Source organism: Miniopterus natalensis, chromosome 1, assembly GCF_054644295.1.
Source record: "Miniopterus natalensis isolate mMinNat1 chromosome 1, mMinNat1.hap1, whole genome shotgun sequence".
Lineage (NCBI taxonomy): Eukaryota > Metazoa > Chordata > Mammalia > Chiroptera > Miniopteridae > Miniopterus > Miniopterus natalensis.
Window position 1 is genome coordinate 178,798,508 of NC_142081.1, and position 25,483 is coordinate 178,823,990.

General features: G+C 42.6%; 1 protein-coding gene across 9 annotated transcripts in view; it reads left to right on the plus strand.

The window, feature by feature from the left end:
• Window positions 1–25,483, plus strand: part of APBB2 (amyloid beta precursor protein binding family B member 2) — a 301,532-nt gene that overhangs the window by 98,618 nt on the left and 177,431 nt on the right. For 6 of the 9 annotated variants that reach the window (XM_087827688.1, XM_087827708.1, XM_087827703.1 and 3 more), the window contains one exon: window positions 12,780–12,900. In XM_087827688.1, coding sequence (XP_087683814.1) covers window positions 12,855–12,900 — 46 coding nt within the window. In that variant the 5' untranslated portion in view covers window positions 12,780–12,854. Of the gene's footprint in view, window positions 1–12,779; window positions 12,901–25,483 lie in introns of those variants that run through there. The other 3 variants (XM_087827709.1, XM_087827711.1, XM_087827716.1) reach the window with 1 other exon arrangement.

Sequence of the window (25,483 nt, forward strand, 5' to 3'; positions counted from 1 at the left end):
GACTGAGAATCGAGCTGGCCACCTCCTGGTGCACGGGACAGCACCTGACCAACTGAGCGGCCCTGGCCGGAGCTGACACTTTTAAATTTCTTAAAAAGATAGTCTTGGAGCCCTGGCTGGCTAGCTCCGTTGGTTGCAGGTTTGATTTCCAGTCAGGGCACACGCCCAGGTTGTGGGTGTAGGTTTGATCCTCGATCAGGACGAGTATGGAGGCAGTGAGTGGATCGATGTTTCTTGCTTCTCTCACATTGATGCTTCTCTCTCTCTCTTCTCTCTCTAAAAATTCAATGAAAACATATCCTCAGGTGAGGATTTTTTTTTAAAAAAAGTAGTCTTGGAAACAGCTTTTGAGACTGATTTCTTGGGACTCTCTTCCCCACCCCGTCCTCTTTCCTTTTTCAGAATTGTATGTTGTTCCCTACAGAGCTGTGGTGATTATATCGTGTATTGACTTTGATCTACACACCTATTGCTGTTCGGATTCACTGTCCATTGTGATCCCCAAATGAAAGGGGAGTGCAGAATCTGGGGTTGACTGAGATAAATTTATCTCAGCTTTTCAAAACACTGTGTAAACACAGTGTAATTCACTTGGACAAGTGTGGGATGAAACTCTTGTTTTAGCGGCCATTAGATATTTCATGGGAACTGACTGCACAGAATACATGGTAAAGATGGTTTGGCAGTTTGATAGAATTTGAAGTAGCATTTACATCACCAACTGAGATGAAATTAATTTTTGGCCAAGGTGATTAATAATTACCCAAATTCTATGACTAGGGGACTGATCTCTTGGCAGGTCTTTATGAAATAACACCACAGGCCGGGAAATCATACACAGGCATCAGGCTCTGCATTTATTTTGTAAGCCTCTCCACGGGGTGTGCATAGTCCTGTTCTGTGCAACTAACAAAAACTGTACTTGTACTTTGTCATGCCTTTAACTGTAGCGGTAGTCTGTCCTGAAAGACTTCCTCAGTTTCCAGAAACAGTGGGCACCACAGAGAGAGGCTTGCTTTCTTTGCATCCATGTTTCTATTGATGCTATTGCTGCATTTGACTCTTTTATGAAGCCCTTCTGGTCACATCAACAGTTTGTTCTAAGCTATCTATCTTAACTTTCAGCCTCGTCTGCAAAATTTGTGTGGTTAGCCTGAGACGTGTGCAGATAAATTGCCTGGGGCTCAGCCTTCTCAGACTTGGAACTAAATATGCTGCTGTGTGCTGAGCTGATGGATGCAGCTTTTCAGCAATATTGATGTTGCTACAGTTGGATATAAATCTTTGGATGCCTTGGTGTGCATTTTCATATTCATGTGCAGTTCTTGACCACTGGTTTCCAAATGGCTTCATGTCTCAGAAAGCTTTGTTTTAAGTAGAAAGACAAAGAGAATTGTTCTTCCTCACCCACTGCTCTTCTGCCCACTCACAACAATCAAAATCGTGAGCGTAGTCTTTTTGCCAGATGTAAATAGTGGCAACTCCCAGTTCACGAACTGATTACATTCCCATGGCTTATTGTAACGTCAGTTAGAGGCTTTGAACTTGGAATGTGTTTCCTAATGGAAGAAACCAATTCAAAGAATAGATGAGTCTATTGAAACTTCTTTTAACCCATAGCATTCCTGCAGCATTGTTTTCTTTGGACCTAAAAGCCTGGCCTTCCCCCATGTTTCCCTGTGGAGAAATGTTCTTGGTTCTGCTTTTGTATCTTAAGGAACACAGACATTTCATTCTTCATGTCTGTAGACAGTCACCTATCTCTACTTGTGTATCCTGGGGCACTATATCAGCCAGAGTTCTTAGAAGCAGTGGAGATTTGGCTGAATGATTTAAACAGAGAAGTAGCTTACTGAGAAAATATTAACTGCTGGAAGTTGGAAAAAAGGCAGGGCAAATAGAGACTAAACAGTCGGCTTCATAACCAAGGTCCTTTGATATGATGAGTTCTGTATACAGTGGACCTGATCACTGAACACTGGACCATGCTGGGCCACAGTGACCACGCTGTTAAGCTACCAGGCGCTTGCTACCAGCTCTGTCACCGTAGCCTTTGCTGCCTCTGGGCCCTGGAAGTTGCCATTGCTCTCAGCCTTGATGATTTCCTCCCGCCCCTGCCTCTTTGCGCCTGCAGCTCTAGATTCGGGTTGGTCAAGGCTAAGTCCTGTGCCCATGCCTTAGCTCAGGGAGCTCCGGGAAGGTGAGTATCCAGCCTTTTACCTCTGTGTCTAAAGGTGTGGCTTTGGTCGGGACTCGCGTGATGAGGAATCCCCCAGATACAGGGCGGGGGTTCGGGTGCTGTGCTCTCCCCCCTCCCCTCCTCTGTAAGGATAAGTCTGCACTATAAGAAGCTGCAGCAGGGGCTCTGGTAGAGGGGAATGGCCAGCATGGTTACCCTCCTGAAGCCGCAGTTCATGAAACCGTGATGACAAAGGCGGCTAAGCTTTCCTGTGCGCTGGCGTCCAGGCCTCCCCTCACCGTGTGTTAGCTAAAGCCAGAGGGGTGACTTGACGATTTAGGCATATTTGACCTCATAGTATGTTCCTTTCTACTTCAAGATAAAACGCATTAAATCGAACTTTAACAACTTGATGAACTAGGAGGAGCAGATTAAGGTTGATCTGTTTCCTTATTTATAGTATAAAACGAAATTTCACATCATCAGCTTATCTTATATGGTTAGATGGTTTATGTATTTTGTTAATCAATTTCTACCCTTTTAAAAATTTATTTTTTATTTGCAATAATACATATATATAGCTTACAGCTTCATGCTTGCTTATTTGCATAATTTTCCACCTCTCAGAGGCAACTGTTTTGAATTCATTTAGCTCTTCTTCTGATATTTACTTCCATATGGCTAATTAATATGTTTATATGGATATTTCTTGAACTTTTTCTCAGTTGTAGATGTTAAACCTTGAATTCTTATTTAGGAAGATAAGGGGTTAGCTCTCTTCTATTCTCCCTCAATTAAATACCTGCCCTGCACTCTCCAAGATAGTTACATCTCAATTTGTTTTCACTGTAAATATTTTTCACAGCGAGCTATGAGTGTACTGTGGTTTTATTTTCTTTCTTGTACAGCATATTAAAAAATTCTTTTTTAAAACTCATATTCTATTTATGTACTTACTACTTATTCATCCCCAAATTCTCAATAAGGTCAAGTACAATGGCTTGTGTCGCAGTTCGTGTGTGTGTGTGTGTGTGTGTGTGTGTGTGTGTGTGTGTGTGTGTGTGTGTGTGACATTTCCCCCGGAGCCTTCTGCTTGCTGGCTCCATTCTGGATTGTTTACTCTCGAGGCCTTATGCACAGCTGTTGACCTGGAACTTTCCTTTACTGTCACGTTGGGACTTCTTGATTGACCTGTTTATACCGGATGGCATCTCTCTTGGTTTCTTCTCTCTTTTGAGGAAGCACATTGCCCAGTTGCTTCTTGAGAAAGAGTCTGTATGATGTAATTTTCTTGTGATCTGGCATGTGCGAAAATATCATTTAGTCTCTCCACACATAACGATTGATATAAAATTTAAAGTTGGAAATTCTTTTCCCTGAGAGGTTTGGAGGCCTCGTTTCATTTTCTTCTGCTTCTAATTTTGTTATTGAATTATTGGATGCTTTTCTGAATTTGGTTACTTTATGTTACTTGGGAGAAGGGACTTTTAGTTCTTTGTGTTTTTTAAATAAATCCTCTGATGTTCTGAGGTTTCATCATGATGTGCCTTGGTGTGTGACTTTTTTCATTCATTGTGAATATTTTTGTAGGGGATGGTGCAGGATAATTTTCTTCCCCCTGTTTTCTGCATCCTCTCTTTTCTGGAACTCTTATTTTTCAAATGCTGGAACTTTTGTCTATTTCTGCCAACTTACTTACTGTCCAAAAAAATTCGTGGTCTCTATTCTCGTGTCTTTTTGTTGTACTCTTGAGGAACATTTACCTCTATTATATTCTAACCCTTCTGTGGATTTTTACTTCTAGGATCATAATATTAATTCTAGGAGCTCTTATTCTCACAGTATTTCTATTTTATAGCATCCTACTCATTTTTGCTTTATGGACACAATATCTTTCACCCCCTTGGAGTTATTAATAATGTATATATGACGTTTTTCCTGCTCTCAGCATTGACTGTTTTCTCCTAAAGTTTCCATTTGTCATGTTAAACCCCTCATCTCACCTCTGGTGACCATGTGCTGTCCATTTTCATTTACGTGGAGATGCTGAGAACTGACTGGAAGCCCTCGGTACATGAGCAAGTTGGCTAGCTCTCTCTTTTGTCAGCTGGTCATAGGATGACTTCCTTTGTTCAGAATCCTCATTTCTCCCTAGTTTTGGTAACTGTAGATCTCTTTTCTTTGGCTGGTTTGTTTCTCCAGGAAAGTCTTCCAGTTGTTTACCTGACCAGTCTCTAGTAATGCAGCAAGGGAGGGAGCTGTGGGTCTCTAATCACAGTGTACACACTTTCACTCAATCCTTTCCTTATGGTGGGTGCCTCCACTCAGCCACTACTCCTAATGTTCCTGAGACCAGACCTTCTCAGGATACGACTAGTCTTTGTAGACTTTGCAAAGAGCAAGGCCTGAGATGGAAAGAGAGAGAGTTGACAAGCTTCATGGCTAAGAAGGATCTGGAGGTTTACTTCTATAATGTCTTGAAAATAATCCTCCAGTTTTCAGTGCCACCTTCATACTTCACCCTTCATCTGGCCCCCACTTTAAGTGAAACTCTGCCTGAACTCACACTTTCCTAACTTCCTGTGCCCCATTTTGGCTGGCTTCTTCCTGACAGTTCTGGCTGTGGACATTTAAGTTTTTTCTGTCTCTGCTTTGAAGACTCACTCATCTGTGGCCCATCTGCTTTCCATTTTCAATTTATGTTTCCATTAATTTTCTCCTCTCTCATTGTCTTTCTTCTTATGAGTTTACCTCTGCCTCTTGCTTAGTGTCATTTAGTGGAGGGAATGGAGTTAAACACATGATTATAATCTACCACATATAACTGAAAATATCTATTAATGAACTTTTGAGATTTGATCTTTCAATTTGGATACATGGTTTTCTGGTCCATTAAAGAAGAGTTGGTTACTCTAGAGTGGATTCCATTAACTCTACTTTTCAGTTTCATTTAGAGATTGTTAATCTCACTGTCAAAATGAACTAGATGTCATCCTTTCTTGATTTGAGCATGTAGTAGAAATAAGGGTCAGTTATGTCTAAGGTATAAATTCCAAGTCTGATCTTGAACCCGTTCACAAGAATAACACACTGTTTCCAACAATATAAAGAAACGACTTTTATTGTCTGGGGTTTTCCACAGCCATAATCCCAGTAGGGTCAATCTTTCTTAGATTTCCTACTAGTTTGACTTGAGTTGTGTCCAAGCTGGAAAAACATTCTTTTCTAAGAACCATGGTCCCAGTATTATTCTGCAGGATCCTGAGTGTCCGTGAGGCACCTCTAGGTTCTGTAGATGAATGTTGGACATGACAGCCTTCTCCATTCCTAGGGTAAAATCACTCCAGAGTAACTCATGCAAAATACAGAAGGTTTTACAATGTGCCAAAGGCTTACACTATTGAACATGTAGACACCACAGCAGAATCAGGGCCAAATATGACCTTTTTCAACATTTTCCTTAAATTTTATTAGTACCCCAATTTTAACAGTAGCAACTGATTTTTTTTGATTTTTTTTTTTACAGTATTTAACATATTATTAAGGTATAGCAAGGATTCCTGGAAATTACTATGGGCCTTATTCAACCATTGTAAAGCAAAAGGGAGCCAGTTCGAATTTTGAAGGTTTTGTGTCCTGCAGGGCTTGAATGAGTGTAGGGAATCTGATCTGATTCCCAGTCTAGAGTTTACAGAAACTTAAAAAAACAAAAAAACGTAGTGTCACATGATAGAATTACTCGTTTTCTGTTTCAGACTCCTCATGTTCTTTGTTGGTATATCAAGACTGAGCGATGCAGAGGCTCTGAGAGGAAACGTTCCTCTTTGAAGGCTCCTGTTTTCGGGGTGGTAGGTGGGCTCCCTGGCACCTGTCTCTGTGCCAGCACTTGCGGGAAGCGTCGCTGCCTCCTCGCAGCGGGAGGAAGCGCTCCTGTCCTTACCGCCGGGAATGGGGACTCTTACTCATGATCAGAGCTCCCGAGATCATCTTTTTAATGAGCTGGGTGCTCCCTTGTGGTTTTCGCAGATTTAGCCATCAGATCACGTGCTGCAGAGCTGGGACAGAAATGGCTCTGGTGAGGCAGGTGATGGACACTTGGCTGACAGCTGGCACAGCAGCAGCAACTTTGTTCGTCTGCAGATTTTCGGGCCTCTTCCTTTTATTTTTCATTTGTTATTTTTGATGATTCTTGAAGGGATTTACCTGTGTCGTTTTAACATATTTAACATGTACACATTTCTCACTGTATTTTAACTCCAAAAATTCATCACCAGGGCGGAGAAAATTATTTGCAGGAAGAATTGGATGTGTGAGGGTTTAGGCGAGCTGTGCACAGTCTGCCTTGCGGTGGACAGCTCTGCAGAGTGTTGTGCCTTAATGTGTTGGCCGTTGGAAGGAGAAAAATTACTTCTTGGCTGATTTTAGAAAGTTCTTTCTGTGTTTGGAAAGTGGAGCAAGGGCAAATGAAGAGAAGAGGTAGAAGCAATTTAAGGGAAATAAGGTAATGTATATTAAAGTGCCTTGTAAACTACTAAATAACAAAAGATGTTAGTTACTGTTATTGCGAGGGTTTAGCTTAAATGAGAAAAAAATAATCCACAAAGATTCAATAAAGAAAACTGGGAAAGAGAGAAAAGAAATAACTTGGATAAGAAAAAGTTACGGGAGAAACAAGGTAGGAATGTCATAATGGGGGAGTTTTGCAGTTTAGGTTTTTTTAAAATCTGAATATGCACAAGTGTTTGTATTTACTATTTAAGCAGTTACATTAAGAACACTATTTATTAACCAAAAGAAAAGTTCTGTTGAAATTATTTGGGGGGAAAAATTGTATCATATGAGGTGATGAGGGTTGGGTAGAAACCACCAGGCAGATGACTTTCTCAACTCTAAAGACTCACAGGGAGAATGTACTGTGTTTCCACTTAATTAAGGTTTAATTTACATTCATTGAAGTCATCTGAGCCTTTCAGTTTGTTCTTATTCATACCTTTGCAAGGTAGGTATGGTTAACCCATTTTACAGATGAGGCCTGGAAGGCTAATTGACATGCTCTCTCAGAGCCACTTATCCAGTGACAAAGCCCTCCCCTCTTAAGGGTTTGAGTTTATTTCCAAATTTCCACAGATACTTCACATCGGAGCAATTGACCTGTTGTGTTTCTGGATATTTAGCTTATTTGATTTCTCTAAAAGAAGTTCTTCTTAAATAACAGTGGACACTTACAAATAACACCTCCATGGCCTGTTTTAGGCTTGGCTGTATTTGTACTAACTGACTTCATGTGAGTCCTAGTTAAGGATTAGTATTTGAATTCTCTAAAAACCAAGGAATAAACAATAAATAAATAAACATCTCCATTGCCCAAGTATGGGTCCAGAGTCTGAGCACTGTGTTCTTCAGATCTTATCTAAGGCTTGGTATTTGGAGTTTAGGTCTCTTAGACTTTTCTGTTTTATTTGGTTTCCATAGCTGTCTTGAAAAAGGGAAAAGTTGGTACTCTGACAGCAATGAGACTTGACTCTTGAGGGCAAGGGAGAGGAGATAACCAAAGTATTTAAAGCAGACAAAATAGCTCCCAGAGCATTAGCAGTCAGAGGCCTTTAAGTAGAGCAGAGGTGCTTTGGAAGGTTGTGCCTTGGAAGGTTGTGTGTTGCCTTTATAGGCAGGCTTAGTTTCGTTACCAGCAGTGTCCACATAAAGCCATTCTTAGGCCCTGTCCATTGATTTATTCCATTGATTTATCTCCCATATAATCCTGACTCTACTTGTCTCCAGACCTGGATCTGCAACTTGGACTCACCTTGAGCTCTCCAAAGAGTAATTGTATCTGTGCTTTCCTTGATGTTTTACCTTAAGCAGTTTCCTTCTTTTGACCCTGAGTGTCTTGTTGCTCTGATAGGAACTCCCCACCCGGCTCTCCCACTGGTGATAGAAACTCAATTTCTGCCCAGTAACCACTGGACCAGCTCCTCTTCTTCAGTTAGTGTTCCCAGGTTCCAAGAGAGCAAGATTATTGGCAGTCATAGGGATGATCCCATGTCACCAAGGATTAATTATATTCTAGATTCTCTGAGAAGACATTACCTTTTAGAAAAAAAAATGCAGTATGATCGAAAGTAAACATAATTTTTCAAAAAATTTACATGAGTAGTTTTTCAACTATTTTGAAAATCTTGGTCATTCTCAATATCTTATTCTTTGAGCTTTCCAAATAGCGAGATGATACAGTATAATAGCTGCAGAGTGATTCAGAGAATTGTAATTTAAGGTTATGGGATATATTATTTTTGAAGAACATAACCAACTTTTTTAGTAGCTTGCACAGCTTTCATATAAAAAAATATATTGCATTAAATGAAGCCCTTTTTTAACATTTTATTTACAGATTTGTCTTTTAGATCAATAGCAGCAAATACATAAGTAGAGACATTATGATGTCATAAAACAGTTGGAAAGGGAGATAGTAGCACAAGTGGTTGTTGACATGAAATGTTTATTTTAAGGGAATTCTTGGCATTTTTGTCCCACATCGGCATAATGAGAATTTGTAGGAGAGGCCCAGCATTAATATATCTGTTAAGGATTAATGTCCTTGTAGAGCATTTGTTAGTGAATATATTATGGATAGTACCATAAATATAGTAATTAAAAAATTGCACACTAAACACTTTGTGGACTGGCATAAATATTCCTTTAGTCCCCTCAGTGGCTTGCGTTCAAGTGAATAGTGTATTGTTCATCTTGGTCTCTTAGCATTCTTAATCAAGAACAGAAAGAAGGATGGCATTCTCAAAGAGTTGTTTCCTTCTCAAGATCTTGCTGATCAGATGGGCAGAAACATTGGTTGTTTTCAGAACCGAGAGTTATTTTTAACAGTTCAGAAAAATGTCACATACTACATGCAACAACAACAACATCTCACTCTTCCTCACTTTTGGAAACTTGATCATTAAAGTTATTTTCAGATAATACCATAGTGTGATGTATAAAATGTGTTTAATATGATCAGTGGTCCCTCAAAGCTTATGTGCTATAAAAGACGTGAAATGATGAATAATATAAATATATAGTAGGACAAAACCATAAACCTGTGAATTTTCTGAATTTTCAAAGAAGCGAGTCTTGATTTCTTATTACTATCCATTGCCTCAGTGGGTTCACCTCGAGCAGGCTGCTATGTTGAAGGGCATCTGGGAGGAGGCACCATGCTGTTAGAGTAATGATGTCCTGTCGTTTCACACAGGAGGGTAACAGAAGAGGCAGACAGATGCAAAGTGGGCAATTTCCATGTCTTTGTGTGCTCAAAATGCGCACCTACCCATTTTCTCATTTAAGAGGCATTTTGTTTTTCATAATTTCATTATTTCTGAATCCTTTTACTTAACACACAGTATTTATTTATGAGTTCATAAAGAGTTTCTTCTGTGAGGAGGAAAGGAAATGCAGTTGACTGAGATTTGCAGCTTGGCTTTGAATCAATTAGAGTGGGAAAGGAAGGAATAGAAAGACTATTTCTGTTCTCAGTATTTAATTGGTCTTTCTTCTTTCTTAGTTGTGTGAACTCTTCACTTATGCATTGGGTTATTGATGTATTCCATATTTATTGACTGATTGTTATAGATCCTTGCCCTGGGGATACAAGGATGAAGGCCCAGTCAGTAGGCATCAGATGGCTTTGGAACCTTCTCAGTCCTGGCTGAATTCAGTGATGATAAGGTGCTTATCTAGAATTCTAAAATGCTGTCATCTTCCAAAGATGGCCTGGAGAGGTTCATATTAACAGAACAAACTGTGGAGCAGCCTCAGAATTTCTGAGGTCACACAGGCTGCCTGGAGAACATAAAATCTATTTTGCAAGGCGTTTTCCATTGCATTAGATTTTCTAATGAACCTTGCTACTTTGGGTGTTATTGGAGTGCTTTCCAAGAACTAAGTCACTCCACCCACTTCTGTATTTGCCAGAACTCGAGGTTGAGTGGGCAGGAGGCCGAAGTGGGACGCCATCGCTGCTGTCTTAAGAGGCATTATGCTAGGAAATCTCGGGGGCAGGTTCTGCTGCCAACTCCATTCTCCCCTTCTTCTTGCCTTTGCTTTCAAATGTCTGACCTGATTTTCATTACGTTAGTCGTGCTAGGAGGGATCTTTGAGTTGAAGCATCTTAAGAAGCCTTATAAGATGGTGGGTAGTGGTTTCACTTAATGAAACTGTATGCAAACCTTTGGAAAGATTGGCACCCAAAACCTAAGATCATTTTAAGAAGAGCGTTCCTCTGAATCTTTTGCGTACATTTTGATACTAAGTTCTACTAGGGGTGTGCTTACTCATACCTTTCCACCTTGATATGTACTGGCAAATACAGTATTTATTTTCATTAAAATGGGGTTGGTCTACTTTAATTTTGGAGGGTAGCATGCCTGAAACCAAGATTTTCAAGATCTGTGTCTCCAAACCATTTATGTGTCAACTCATTTCAGCAGAGAGTCTTGCCATCAACAATATTGATGTCATTTAGCGTATTGTCTCCAACATCCCAATGCTGTTGCCACTTATTATAACCAGGTTTGTCTTTATTCCTCTAACTCTAATATTCTTCTCATAACAGAAGATTGTGGGTTGCGCTTCCTCTTCAAGGCCAGCCCCTCCCGCCTCCTTTGGGATCTTCTTCCATCCTTCCCTCTTCCCTCTTGTATTCTCAACCTTTCTCTCTCTACTCATTCCTTCAGCTTATCGATGTGGACTTCCACTAACACTATCCCTTCCAGCAACCCCCCGTTCTCCTCTTCTGCTGGCTCTGTTATCTCTGCCTCCACCCTTCCACTGGAAGGGCCCTTACTTAGTCAAGGTGGCCAGTGACTGCTTGACTACCAAATCCAAAGGTATATTTTTCATTGCTTGTCTTAATTCATCTCATTGTATCCCATGGTACTTCTCTGCCTTTCTCCCTTGGTCTTGTTCAAAAATATCTTTTTCCTGTACCCATTCTATCATTGTTCATGTTCTCTAGGGTTCTGCTTTCAGCTCTGATCGCTAATCTTCCCATTCTATCCACGTTCCTTCAGTGGTGTCACCCACTAACATAATTTCTGCTACTTTCTGTGTAACAATCACTTATATGCCCTTATGTTTTGCTCAGGTTTCCTCCCCGAACTTCATACTCAAGGATGTCTTGGTATCCCTACCTGAACCTTCTACACCTCAATTTCTGATGCCCCAAACTAATCCCTAAACTTATTTATTCTCCTGGATTCTCTACCTCAGTTGTCACTCTTGTCCACCCACATGTAGTCATTTTTCCAAGTTGTTTTGCTTTTGGTGTCTGGATGTTTCCCAAGCACTAATTTTTCTCTGCTTTTCCCTTTCCTACCTACTTCCACTGCCCTAATCCCCACCTTTCCTCCCCTACCTAACGATTAAACTGGCCTAATTGGTCTCCCTGCCTCCGTTCTGCCCCCCTTGAATCCATCCAGAGAGAGTAAGGCATCTGAAACCCATCAGTGGTTGTCTGCAACCAGGATAAAGTCAGAGTTCCTGGATGTGTATATAAGGTTATGATCTGGCTCCAGACTTTTCTTGGCCTCACCCCACAACACCCGAATTACATCATGCAGTTTCTTACCTCTGCCTTTTTTTTAGTCTTGGGCCCATTACCAGCTTGGCTAAGTCCTACCCAGCCTGAGGACCTGCCAGACACCCCATTTTCTTGGAAGCTTTCCCCCATCTCTCCGTTTTTGGGCTAGATGCCCCTGCTTGACATGAATCTCAGTCACTGCATTCATTCCACTGTCCTACCAGCCCATTGTGTGTGTCTCGGCCCCACTAGACTTCACTTTCCTTAACGACAGAGACTGTGTCTTCATCTTTACAGCTCCAGGGTCTAGCATAGTGCTTAGCATATAGTAGGTGTTCAACATATGGTTTTTAAACGAAAAATTAATGTCAGTAAATCAATTTCGTGTTTACAAAAATGGGCAAAAGTAAACTATGCACAGTAGTCACCTTTGGAGGGGGCATGACGGGAGCTTCTGGGGTGCTGATACTGTTCTAGGGTTTGACCTGGTGTGTTCAGTTTAAGAAAATCCATTGTGCTGTCCACTTGTGGTATGTGTACTTTTCTGTAATGTTAGACTTCAGTGAAAAGTTTTTCTAAAAAATCAGTTTAACATCTTATGTACCCAATACAGAAAATTTCCTCTTTTTCCTTTCAAGCTCTTAGAATTTTTACAGGATATTAGTTCAGATGTCAGAGCAAAGAACAGGGCCACTGCTCTTCCTTTTCATTAAGGAAAAGTGAGATGAAAAGTATCAGTGAAATCCGCATGGAATTGCCTGGATCCAGAGAGGGCCAGTCAGCCAGCCTGCTGGATAGACTTGCAGTGACCTGCACTTCTGTCACAGTTATTACTGGGGCCACATGCTAATTGTCAGCAAGCTCTGTGCCTGCCTGTAGTGACAGGGAGACTTCGCCTCGGATGTGACTATGAATAATTCATAAATGTAGTTATCTGGAAATTTGTGGTCATCATTAGCATTTTAATGAAAAAAATGCAGTCATTATTCTCAATCTCTGTTTTGTTTCTACTTTTTTTCCTCCCCCCAGCACAGCTAACCCTCTCAGTCTTTCCTGAGTACGTGGAGACTGCTGAGGCCCCTGCTGATGTGCTGACTGGTCGCTATGGGCAGACGGTACCCGGAGGCTCACTGTGGTGCAAGCAGCTCATGTACGTATGGCATTGGCCTCTCTCTCTTTTCCTTTAATTTCCATTGTAGAATATGGCAGGGTGCTGACCTGGTGAAGGTTTATAACATTTAACTGACAGTGTTTAGAAAAGCAGGAGAGTGAATCGCTCTAGGGTAAGTTTTTAATATTGAATGATGAGAAATGTTATCTAAATTAGGATTTTTACAATCCAGTGGCCCTATAAGACCAGGAGTGTATATCAGCAATCTCCCTTTCAAGGCACCCAGTCATAGGGTTTTTCTTTTAAACTTTCCTTTTTCATCATAAGATACAACATTTGCACCGATAGCAATGCCGTAAATTAAAAACATTTCCCAGGGATTGTTTTAATTCTTTTGAAATAAAAAAATTCATAGACTCAGAAGAGAGGACCTCTGGGTATGTCATTGTTGAGCACGTGTTAGGGACAAAGTCCTCGACTCTCATTTCTTAACATTCCTGATACCCTCAGACGACTTTCAGTGTCTCACAACACTGAGATTTTTCCAGTCATCATCTTTTGGGAATGGCTACAATTGCAGCCTTTCTCTGTTTGTAACGACCCATGATTCACTGAAGAGAAAAATGATTATTGCCCATTTAATGTTCTTTCTTATTTCTGTAAAGGAGAGTTTGTCTCAAATGTACTTTTTGTTCCCTTTGGTCTTTCAGCCTTGGGCCAGCTGTTTAGATATTTATTTACTTTTGTTGCTTCCCTTTGAATTTCTGGAATTTTGGCTTCAAATCAGGGGTGTGTTTGTGGTAATTCCCCAGAGTGCCTTTGCTCCTATAGCCTGTACATCGTTACGTTGTTTGTATCCACCTTTAAGTCCCCTTTCCTTGTACAGTTCAGTTTTTTCTTCATAGGAAAGTTAGAGCCCGTTCAAGCCCATACCCAGACAACTGCTTCTAACGTCATCCTAAAGCCAGATCCTTGGGAGCAGCAGTGGAGGGAGAGCCGACAGAGGGGCGGATTCAGACCAGGCACCAGGGTCAAAGCGGCAGGGGTGGGACGGCCAGCTTTTGCACATATACCTCCGTATCCTCCAAGGGCATTGCTGTATTGCTCTAAAGTGAACAGTTTTCCTAGTGAACATCATCAGAAAAAGTTCACCCTGTGTGCTGTAGACCAAGGTCAGCAGACAATGGCTCATGGGCCACATCCAGCCCAGGCCTGTTTTTGTAGGAGCTGACAATGGCTTCTATGGTTTTAAATGGTTACATTTTAAATGCTTATATAAATCTCTGTGTAATCTCTATTTTGCCTCTTGCCCCTTAAAGCTAATATATCTACAATCTGGCCTGTTAAGAAAATATTTGCCTGTCCCTACTGTAGAAGAAAGTTGAAAGACATGTTCTATGATTGAACCCTATGAAACTGTTGTTATTCACCCTATCAAGACGCTTATTTCATATGGTTCAGCCTAAATGTATATAAAGGAAATTCTTCTTTGAAATGGTTAAAATTCTAAGGTTTGGGTTCTTGGAGTGGACGAAGTAAGTTTACTCGGAAAATTCACAGATGTGGACCTGCTCCCTTTCACCATGGAGGGGAATGAGTCATTGCGTCCCTCCTCTCCGGGGGTTTCTAGTGGGCTCCGAGCTGCAAGGGCTCATGCTGTCAAGTAGCTGACAAAGCTCTTCTTTGTCACTTGACTTATTATTTTTTACCAAGAGTTCTCTAGGAGGAAACTGCCTTCTTACTTACCCTCCTGGGTGCAGGGACCTGCGGGCATCCTCAGAGGCCTCTGCTGAGGGTGTCACCTGTGCTTTTTGCTGGTGGGAAGGAGGGTGAGTGGCTGCCTTTTCCATGGGGCACACATGTTGGTCCTTTGACCTGCAGTGTGTCTACATAACATGTTTCCTGAAACATGCTTCCCTGGAACTGGAATGTGGTTCTCACCCTTTTGTGCTTTCCTTCTCTTTGTTTAAATATTGTTGATCCCTAAGTTTAGTGCATTAAAACCGTCATTTAGTTTATATGGTTTCTTTTCCATCTTCACCCCTCCCCTTTGTGCCTCCCTTCTCTGGATCGTTGAATGAACTTTGCTTGCTAAAGCCTCCAACTGACCTTCTTCGTGGCCACACTTGGTGCTAGGAAGCATTAACCTCAGCTGCTCTGTCTCCTGTCACCTAAGACTAGAAATCTAAGATGACTTGGGGCCAGGCCTGGTTCTGAACAGGGCCACATTGTTTCCAGAGACGGGAAACTATTTCAGGGGGAAAATAATTCTCTGGAGTTTATAGTTTTGTTATTAAGTGTGGACAGGAGTTGGTAGTACATACCGCGTGCTCTGAATTGTTTTTGAGGCTCCCATGGCAGCTTGGAGTTTGGATTCTCTCTCCCTTTTTGGGATCATGTCTCTGCCTTTCGAGGCTAGCTCCCTTTTGGACAGGCTGTTGTTCTTTCATGTGTGTGGAATGGCATCCATTGAGCGTAAGAAGTCAGGAGCTACAGCTGACCTCTCCCGACTTTTCAACAGATATCTGCGCTTGTGTTGACGAGAATTAAATTATCCTGGGGGTTGTTAATAAGGTTGCATCCTTAATTGTTTTTGCTTGCACCTGTCCGTTCCTTTGCATGGATGCAGCCGCTGCTCTAACCCCGGCCGTCAGGATCTGGACCGTTGCAGCAGTTTCCTGACTTCTGGCCTGAAGTCTCCCTCCCTGCAAATTTGTCTCATTCATAAAAACCAAATTAATCTAACTGCCAAAGCACAGCTCGACCATGTCACTTCCCTGCCAAGAGTTTTTAGTGCGTCCACACTAGTCCAGAGGGCACCCTGACATTTGAGTCCTCTGCACACCCTTTGCCTTGGGTCACTGTGCCATCGCTCAGGCTGTTCCCTCTCTGAAACGTGGGCCCATCGCCAGACCCGCTGAAACCCTGCTCTGGCTTCAGGCTGCAGCAGAGCAGCCCTCTTTTCTAGGAAGCCTCAGTGGCAGCACATGCTCCTGTAGCTCTTACATCTCCCTCCTGAGCTTGTGTCCCAAATCACTCTGTATGTATACTTTGTCTGAACTTGGACACTAAACATTTCATTTCCCTTCTCTCCTCTGTGTGTGAGGGCAGTGCTTTATCTATGGTCAGTGCTCAAATATGTGTGGAATCACCTTGGGTGTGGGGGTGCGTCTGGATAACTCTCCTCAGGATAACTGTCCTCAGGAAGCCCCTGCAAAGCATTTTCCAGAGCGCTTGGAAGAGCCCGTGAGGCCAAGGCCGAGGGGGCCTCCCGGGCAGCTGTGTGCTGGGCCTGTGCCGCTCACTGGCCCAGCTCGCCTTCTGCCTTTCCTTCCCTCTCACTCAGAGGGGTCGTGGCTCCTCCCTTCTGCACTTAAGAAGTTGCATTTGAAAAGGTGAAACAGCCACAGGCACGAGTGATTCTTTCTTTTGGCCTTTCCTTGTCGCCTTCCCCACTCTCACTGATGAAAGGCCTTGGTTGTCTTTGTGGATCTACTTCATGCCGCACATTGTGTCCTGATGTTACTAGAGGTTTTTCACTTCCAACTGGGTAAACTTTGAAAGGTTCATCTTACTATCCCCATCTCACAGATGGGAAAGTGAGGCCTGAAACAACAAAGTAACTTGTCAGAGCGGAGTTGCGTGTGAGCCTCTGTTTGTCTGCTCCCCATGTCTGCGTTCTTCTTCCTCACCTGGCTTTCTACTGACCTGCTGAGCTCTGGGGTGATCACTTATTTAGATGATGTCTACTTACTTTTTCTCACTACGACAGCATTTGGTAATATGGGTCTTGAAGGCCTAAAAGATTCAGGATCAAGGATGCTGACATCTGTCTCATGTCTCCTCTTTCATCCATTCTTTAAACCCGGTAACCACAGGTAATATGAAGGCCCTAGCAGAACACTTTGTATAGAAAGAATAATAATAGTTAATACAGAAATAGTAACATCATGTAAGTAATACACATTTAACGTAGAAAATTTTAACAAATAAAAAGGTTCTCACAACCTTACACTCCAAGAGATAACCGCTTTTAACATTTTGTTGAATACTTTTCTATACCTCAGATATTTCCTCTTAATATATTTTATATTTCTGTTTATTTACAGAAATGGGACAGTGATATCCATTGTGTTTACTCAACCACGTGCCATAAATATCTCTTTAGACCAGTACATTTACTTTCATAGCAGCTCACAAGTAGCCGCAGCCTGTGGTAGAATTATTGTTTCTCTGGTGTACCAGAGAAAGAGAATGAAACCAGAGGAATGCAGCAAGGCTGATTCACCTTGGTATGAGAACAAACTTTCATCGTGGTTAAAAAATGCTGGTCAGAACCCATTCAGTGGATTTTCACCATCCATTGAACTCTCAGTTTGAAGAGCACTGGCCTGGAGGCAGTGCTTGGGCAGAATCAGAGTTTGCAGGGTGAGTGTGGTGGGAGTTCTGATCTGCATATAGCCAGGGTTTGAAGAAACATTTGGAATTTGCATTAACACTAGGAGCCTGAGAACAGTGCTCAAGATCATTAACAGCCAGTGGGTCTCACTGCCCAGACAGCCAGGATATGATGTGGTATCCCAGGAGAGGGGCTCTCTGCTCTGGTTTTAATTGGTTTTCCTGGTGCGGGAGGAAGTCCTGCAGGACTGTCCAGACTCTGGCCATCGCAGCTGAAGAAACCCTGGGGAGTCTCACAGTTTTAGTAATAAAATTCCATGAATGAAGAGAGAATATAGGAGTTGGGCAAGGTCAAAGGCAACAAGATTTTAAAAATAACACTGATTAGATTATTCTGTCCAAGGGGAAAAAAAGATCCATTTATTTTAGAAAATGTGTAAATACCAAAAGCACAAGTAAAAAAAAAAAGATCCTTAACATTTTGCATGTGTCTTTATAGTCTGTGTGTGTGTGTGTGTATGTGTGCATCTATACCTTTATATTAAGCATTATTGTGATTATACTGTATTGTATATCTTATTTTATGACCTTTTTGTTGCTTAATTCATTATGGAAAATTCTGATATTATTAAATATTCTTCTAGTTTGTGATATTTCATGATCTTATACTTTATTATGTTGGATGGATATATCATAATTAACAATCACCCATTGTTGAACACTTAGGTTATTTCCAGTCTTTTGCTGTCCTTCTAGATTAATCATCCCTCAAAATTCCTTTTTTTCCTTAAAAAATATCTAGCAGTGAAATTGCTGAGTTAAAGGGTTGCTTGCACGTTTTTAGAGACATTGCTGCACATGTCCAGGCTGCCCTCTGGAGAAGTCTTATCTGTTTCCATTCTGTCATCCTTCTGTGAGGACTGCCCATCTCCTCCTACTCTGGCCCAGGAGGGCCATGATTTCTCATGATTTTGACTTTTTCTTTGTACTTAAAAAGTTGTTAGTTACATCTTAGTTTTTCCATGTATTTGAAATAGGCAGAGTCCTTCTTTGCCGTCTTGGCTCACCCTATCGACTAGAAATTTTATCACCACCGTCTGATTATAGGGTTTTAAGACCTTTGAATCACCAGATTACAATCCCTGAGTTCTGTAGAACTTTAAAAATAGATAAGCGTTAACTAATATTAAGGCAGTGGATGGCTGTTCTACAGATTCTTCTGTTGGGGCAACTTGTACCTGAGTAACCATGGTTTCGTGGTGCATGCAGTGAGTTAATCTCATGATGGCCACCTCCTTACGCAGAACACTGCTTTCTGTGCCTGTCTCAGAATCGGTAAGCTAGGTTCTAGATTTTTACATGGTGTGCGAACCTGAGTGTGAAATTGGTTATCTGTGGCCTGTTGCCGATGTATTTTTAGATACTTATAGAGCTTCTTTTCATGTCTAGTAAATAAGGTTATATCTTGGTATTAACAGTACTAAAGAAAAGTTATTTCTCTATCTGAAGAGAGAAATTAAAGTTCCATAGCCCAAGCTAAAAATCCTTTCTTTGTAACTTTTTGCTTTTTTCTAAATCCCCTCTGTAATCTGCTTTTTTTTGAGGTTGAGATTTGAAATTTTATATTGTTGTAAGAAAAAGTCTTCTCTTCACATGATGCTTTGGGTCTAGAACTTTTTCCTGCAGTAACAAAAGAGCACAGAACAGGAAGTTCTCTGTTGTCTTCAGTAGTAGGAATCAACACCTGGGAAAGAAGCCTGCTTGGTACCTGCTTTTGTTGTGGAATGAGAAGAGGAAATGTGGCAGAAATAAATGTGACTTCCCTTTTCTCTTTCCATAGACTAGCTTTCTTGTTGCAAGGAAACCTGTTTGTAGTGTGCTGAGTGCCTGAGGACCTTGCGCCCAGCATTTGTGGAATAGCAATTGAGTAGCCTTTTCCCTACATTCCACATGAAAAGGACTTGAAATGGTCCCTTCTGTGTATATGGACAGCATTCACGCAGAGAGAGGTGAGAAGACTGTGTTGTCCTGAGAGGGGGTGGCCAGCCCCTGCTAAAAGGAGTAGCTGGGAGGAAATGCCAGCCAAACTTGGGGAGCTCAAGACTTACCTTCTGAGAGCAGCCCCTGGAAAGGAAAGAAGAGAAATGTGCAACTTTATGGGGCAATTTTGAAACCAAAGAAAATGGGAGTTATTTTTCCAGATTTCCTTGACACTTTACTTTTTTTTTTGCAACCCTGAAATTGTTCTTGGGGGAAGTGAATGCTGATGACCTGAATGAAGGCCACAAAGATCCTTGTAGAATTAAACCCATAGAATTCCAAAAGGAATGACTTGGCATATTTCAGAGTCATAAGATAGGTCAGGCTGTTGTTAGCCTCTGAACCTTCTAGACCTTTCTTTTATGAGTGTGTGTGTATGTTTGGATAGATAGGCAGGTCAGCAGGTAGAAAGAATATATATAATAACAAGCAGCACTATTGAATATTCTATAGAGAAGCTTTATTAAAGGTCTATCTATACTTTTTAGTCATTTTCTCTCTTTAGTTCTATGGAAAATCCATGGGATTACATTTGTTTTCTTCTTTGAATTCTTTCTTAGGGGTGTCCAATTTGGGAAAAGTTGATCCCCATTCCTCAAGGTACAAGAAATTCCCCCAAGATCTTAAGTTACATGTTGCTTATTTGGAACTCAATACCAATAAATCCAGCATGACTTGGCTAAATCCTGCATATCTACTACCATCCTCTCCTGTGACTGGGCTTGGTTAGGGGTAAAGAAAATTTCCTGTTGTTTGAACATCAGGAGATAGAAATTTTCTGTTTCTGAAATCACCATTCCTCACACAGAAGGGCCAGGTTTAAAGCTTAAAAGAGCTTCCCCTTTTTTGTTGAGGGACAGGGTGGATTCTGGAGGGGGATCAGAGCCAATCAGTAGATCCATTGATACTGCATCTCCTATCATCATAATGCTATGCTGGCTTCTGGAGGACTGAAGAGTTACATATTGTCCTCAAAGAGTTTGTTTTCAAGGTAATAACAATATTATTTAGAATCAAGTTATGTGGTGTAGCATTTCAGAGGAGAGGAAGACCAGTAAAGATGTGTGTAATCAGTGAAGTTCAAGGGGGAAACCACACATGTAGAGCATCTTCCTCCGGTAGGACACAAAGGTCTGGGAATAGGCGTGATTCAGATCATGTGGTTGGAAGGTCCTCTGTGGAACTGCAGGTGCTATGGGTGGTCTTTGAAGGGCACATGAAATGGGATATCATGAAGGGACCTCATGAAGTGAGGCCACACAGGAAGGGTCCAGGGGAGTGCATATCCTGGTGAGAAGAAGAACAGGTTCATAATAAGCTGTTTGAACACATAGCCAGGCACCGTTCTAAGCACTTTGTGTGCACTCTTTTAATCCTCCCAGCTGCTCTGCAGTGCAGGTGCTACTATTATCTCTCAGTTAACAGGTGAGGACACTAAGGCACAGAGGAGATAAGCAACTCATTTAAGGCTACATCGTACGTGGCATAGTTGGCATTTGAAACCAGGTTGTCTGGCTCCAGGGTCTGAGCTCCTAACCGCTGTGCTGCCTGCTTGATAAATGTGAGAGGAGTAGGAAGGGGTTACAAGCAAGAGACGTTGTCGGGGAGAAAGAAAATTCCCAGATCAGGATTGTAGGGGTGAGGGGTGGGTTCTGGCAGCGTTCATTTGGTGGCCACGCCCAGGCCTTAGTGGCTTAGAGGGGAGTTAGAGGTCACCTGCATCAAGCCTGTCCTGGGAGGAGGAACGTAAAGCTAACAGTCTAGAGTCCTTACTGTGCTGGGCACTGGGGTAGAGCAGTGAATGAGGTGGTTAAGGTCCCTGCTCCCATGAAACTTCTGTTTATTCTAGTGATGGAGACAGACAATGGGAAAGCCACTCAGTAGAGAAGATAATTATGGACTGTGGTACATGCTGTGGGAGAACCAGGAGCATGACGGAGTTACGGGGCAGGGCCCATATGACATAGGGTGACATAGGGTCGATCTCCCTGAAGAAGTGATGTTTGATCTGTGATCTGAAGTGTGGGAAAAGCACAGGAAGGACTGAGGAAAGCTCATTCCCGTCCTCAGGAACAGGGACAGTTCAGGAAATGGACAGGAGGCCAGTGTGGCCCCAGGTAGTGGGCATGGTGGGGCTTGGTGGAAGGTGAGGTTGAAGGGACTGGGCTAAGTCAGACTTCAGAGCCTTGGTGAGGAGTTTAGATTGTTTCCTAAGGGCAGCGGGAAGCCACTAAACGTTAAGTAGGTTGGGTGGCAGGATCCTGTGGGAGATCTAGGGTGCTAAACAGGGTTAGGCAGGGGCAGGGAGGTTTATAAAAGCAAAGGGAAAGCAGGTGGGGAAAGGACTTTTAGGATGGTTCTCCCCCATCTGGTACCTTGGAAGATGGCATCGCAGATAACATGGCCTTTCTGCCTGGGGAAAGATGAACGTTACCTCAGGTAGAGCTTCTTAGTGTTCAGGTTGTGACCAAAATCCACAGCAGCGAGACTTCACACCCACCTTTTAGCCATTTGACTGCCAATTTATACCTGTTTGTACACACACACACACACACACACACACACACACACACATACAGGGCAAAAGTAGGTTTATAGTTGTGAGTACTCGAAACACAGTTTATTCTTGTGTTATTTACTATTGTATTATTTTCAATATGAACAACTATAAACCTACTTTTGCCCCACAGTATGTAGATACACCAGAGCATATGACCCTAAAGATTAAACAACTTTTGTTTGCTTGTTTTTATAGGCATTGGAATTTTTAAGATGTTACTTTATATGTAATAGATGCTTTTGATATGAGCAGCAGGAAACACTTTGGAAATACTGTAATTATTTTCTCTATTTACTGAATGACTTTCTTATTCTAAGGTGGAGACCCAGGATGGAGGCCCAGGGACCTGAGACCCAGGATGGAGGCCCAGGGACCTGCCCACTCAGTACCCATAGCTTGCTCTGTTTTTGCTAAGAGACCTGGATTTAATTCAGGGTGGCATGGCCACCGGCCTCAGACAGGAGGTTGCGGTGGTGTAAGCCAGCATAGCAGCCCTGACCCCTGACCCCCCAGCCTTCCGCTTAGCTAGTACGGCCACGGGACCTAGTTCCAGCCGGTGAGACCTCAGGGTGAGTCCGCAGGTGTGGGGGTAGGGTGTCTGGGAAAGCATTTACTGTCCTGATAAAACCTGACAAATGAGCCTGTCCCTGCCCTGCGTAGCTTTCCCCTGCCTCTGCCTGGAATGCTGATAAGATGCCTGAAAGCACAGCAGTCCTCTTGTCACCACGAGGTGATGAGCATGAAGGAAGAGCCAATGGCATCGTGGAGAGACACCTGCTCTGACACTGTTCCTGTTGAGTGAACACCAGCACCCCGGGCCTCCCATCTACTTCCGATTGGTTGAGTCCACTATTAGTTGGGTTTTCTGATACTTAGCGCTGAACACAGTGCTAACGGAAGTGATATGGAAATGCAGATGTGAGAAGCTTTTTCCTGTGTGCTGTGATGGCCTCAGAAATGTTCCTTGATGCTCAGTATGACCTTTCGCCTGTGTGAAAACAGTCGGAAAAGGAAGTCCTAACTTGTATTAAAAGTTGCTCACAGTTGAAAGTGATGAGTTGTGGACTTAGGAATGCAATTTTCACAATAAATGAACGTGTCTGTATGAACCTGCCCTAGCGCATACCATAGAGCCGTACTTCATGGCCAGTATCTTCCTTATGGCCTTTTTTATGATAGCCTTAGTCACTATTCTGGTGAATGACATTGTGTATGTTTATGACTTTGTGGGAAACTATAGCAATACTAGGGGTAATAGCGTAAATAGTCTGATTTCTTAAAAATGAGAAGCTCCAACAGGTTTTATGGGACTTCAGGGTAATGGTATTATTACATTTTCTGCTGCCTTTCAAACTTTTTATAGCTAAGTTCCACCCTGGTGATTTGAAGAAATTGTAGGGGGGCTGGTTCTGTGCTTTTATGGAAACTATTTATCCTGAAATTCTGGATTGCCGAAAAGAGGGGTAGGGGGAATTAATTTGTATTTTCTTTTTTACTGCTTTGGACTTAGTGCAAACACGTAGTGCATTGTTTTCCACATGAGGGGTAGAAATGGCTCAGTGGTGTGCATCACGGCGGTAATACAAGGTATAAAATGAAAATTGTCTTCTAAGCTGTTGGGAAAATAGGAACTGTAAGTCATAGGGTCAACTAATTGTAAAGAGAAAGGGATTTTAGACATCATCTAGTAAAATCCCACTTTTTTCATAAGCTCAGAACTTGAGACCTAAAATAATTTTAGTCATTCATTTAAAAAATAAAAATACATATGAGTACCCTGTACATCTTGGAAGATTATTCCATAGGAATGAGGAAACATTGTGGAGCTTAGAGGACCTTATATGCCATCTGTTGTGATGCCTCATTTTACAGATAAGAAACTGAAGCCCAGAGAGGAGAAAGGTTATTTCTTTGACTTGGAGCAGGAGGTGGCTATTGGGGAGGTAGGGACAGGACCACAAAGCCTGCTAGATATGTTTACATCTTCGGTGCTGTGCGAAGGAACTCTTGGTGGCAATGCCTTAGGTAGGGTCAGTCTTTTTTCTGAGAGCTGCTGAGGGTTTGATAGGCACTGATAGGAAGCAGGGCATCCCAGGCAGAGCAAATGATAGAAGCACGCAAGTGGGAAATTTTTAGTGGGCTCTGTAAAGAGTGTGCAGGCCAGTTTGAGCCTATTGATGGAGTTGGAATTTTATTTGGTAGCCAGTGGGGAGCTCTAAAAGTGATGATGATGATGATGATGATGACGATGATAGCTAACTTACTTCGCTTTAATTGTGTTTCATACACCCTCACCTGTTTAATTCCCACAAGCCTTTGAAGTAGGTACTCTATCTCCGTTTCGTAGTTGCGGAATCTGAGGCACAGAGAGGTTAGGTTAGAGATACTCATAGGCAGTGATGGAGACAGAATTCAAACCCAGGTGGTCTGGCCCTAGAGTCCCCTTTCTGGGGGTCTGCTGTGTGTGCCTGGTGCTGATCCAGGTGGCGGATTCTCCCAGGAAGATGCGTTGGTAGGAGTGTGCAGGACAGGGGTGGGGGCAGACGGCAATCAGGAGGTGGATTGCAGGCCTTCAGGAGAGTTGATAAAAGCTTGGCTTAGGTGATGACCGTGGAAATGGAGATTAGGAGAATACAGATTCCAGTAGCATCTGATCATGAATTAGTGGTGCCAGGTTCCCAGTTGGATGTGGGGGCTGGGGAGGTGGCTGGAATGTCACTTGGATGTCCGCCTAACGGGATTAGGGAAGTTGAGAAGGAGATTTGGTGGGAGGGTGATGGTTTATTTTTGCAGAGCTCTCTTTTCTCATTGTGGTCAACTAGTACAGTGGTTCCTAACCTGGGAAAACTATCTAGAGAAAAGATCCACGGAAGTGCGTCCTAGAAAACGTCTGAGTTTATGGACTCTCCCATGCTCATCTGTCTTAGCGTGACATTGAGTCCACAGTAGATCTGAACAGTTTTTTTAGATAGTTGGCAACCTTTAAGAAGCTTGTTCTCTTCCCAGTTTAAGAATATTGGGTGTGAGGACCGGTAGGCGGTGGGTGTGGTCCTGCATTCGGGGCCACCTTTGTTCCAGCTTCCCTGCCAGAGACGCTTGCCTTCCGCTTTCCTGGCTGCCCTTCCGTTTTGACCAGGAGATGCAGGCGGCTGGTTTTCTTTGTGAATGGGCATTCTGAGTTGAGGGCACGCCCTGTTCCTGGCGGCCTCAGCCTGCTGCTCAAGACCGAGTTCATTTTTTTCCTGCCTGCTGCCTTTCAGAAAAATGTGATCCTGGTGGGGACCGTCTCCCCCCAGACCTGTCTGCAGGCCCAGCTGAAGGGCTGAGGACCAGCAGGTTGTTCCAAGATGAGTAGCTGATACCCTTGTGGGCAGAAAAAAATCCTAAAGTGGATGAGAGAGCATGGAGATTATGATTTGGGTGTGCGTTTTCTTACCGTTCCTGCAGCCTGCGACATTTCTTCCTCCCTCTTTTCTCTCTCCTCCCTCCTCCCCTCATTCTGTCCCTCCTTCCTTGCATCATTCCTTCTCCCTCTCTCCACCCCCCTCCCTTTTTTAAGTCAGAGGGGCTGCTTTTGTGCAGCAGCCGTGAATGGGACCGCACCTATTTTGTCTTTGATTATGG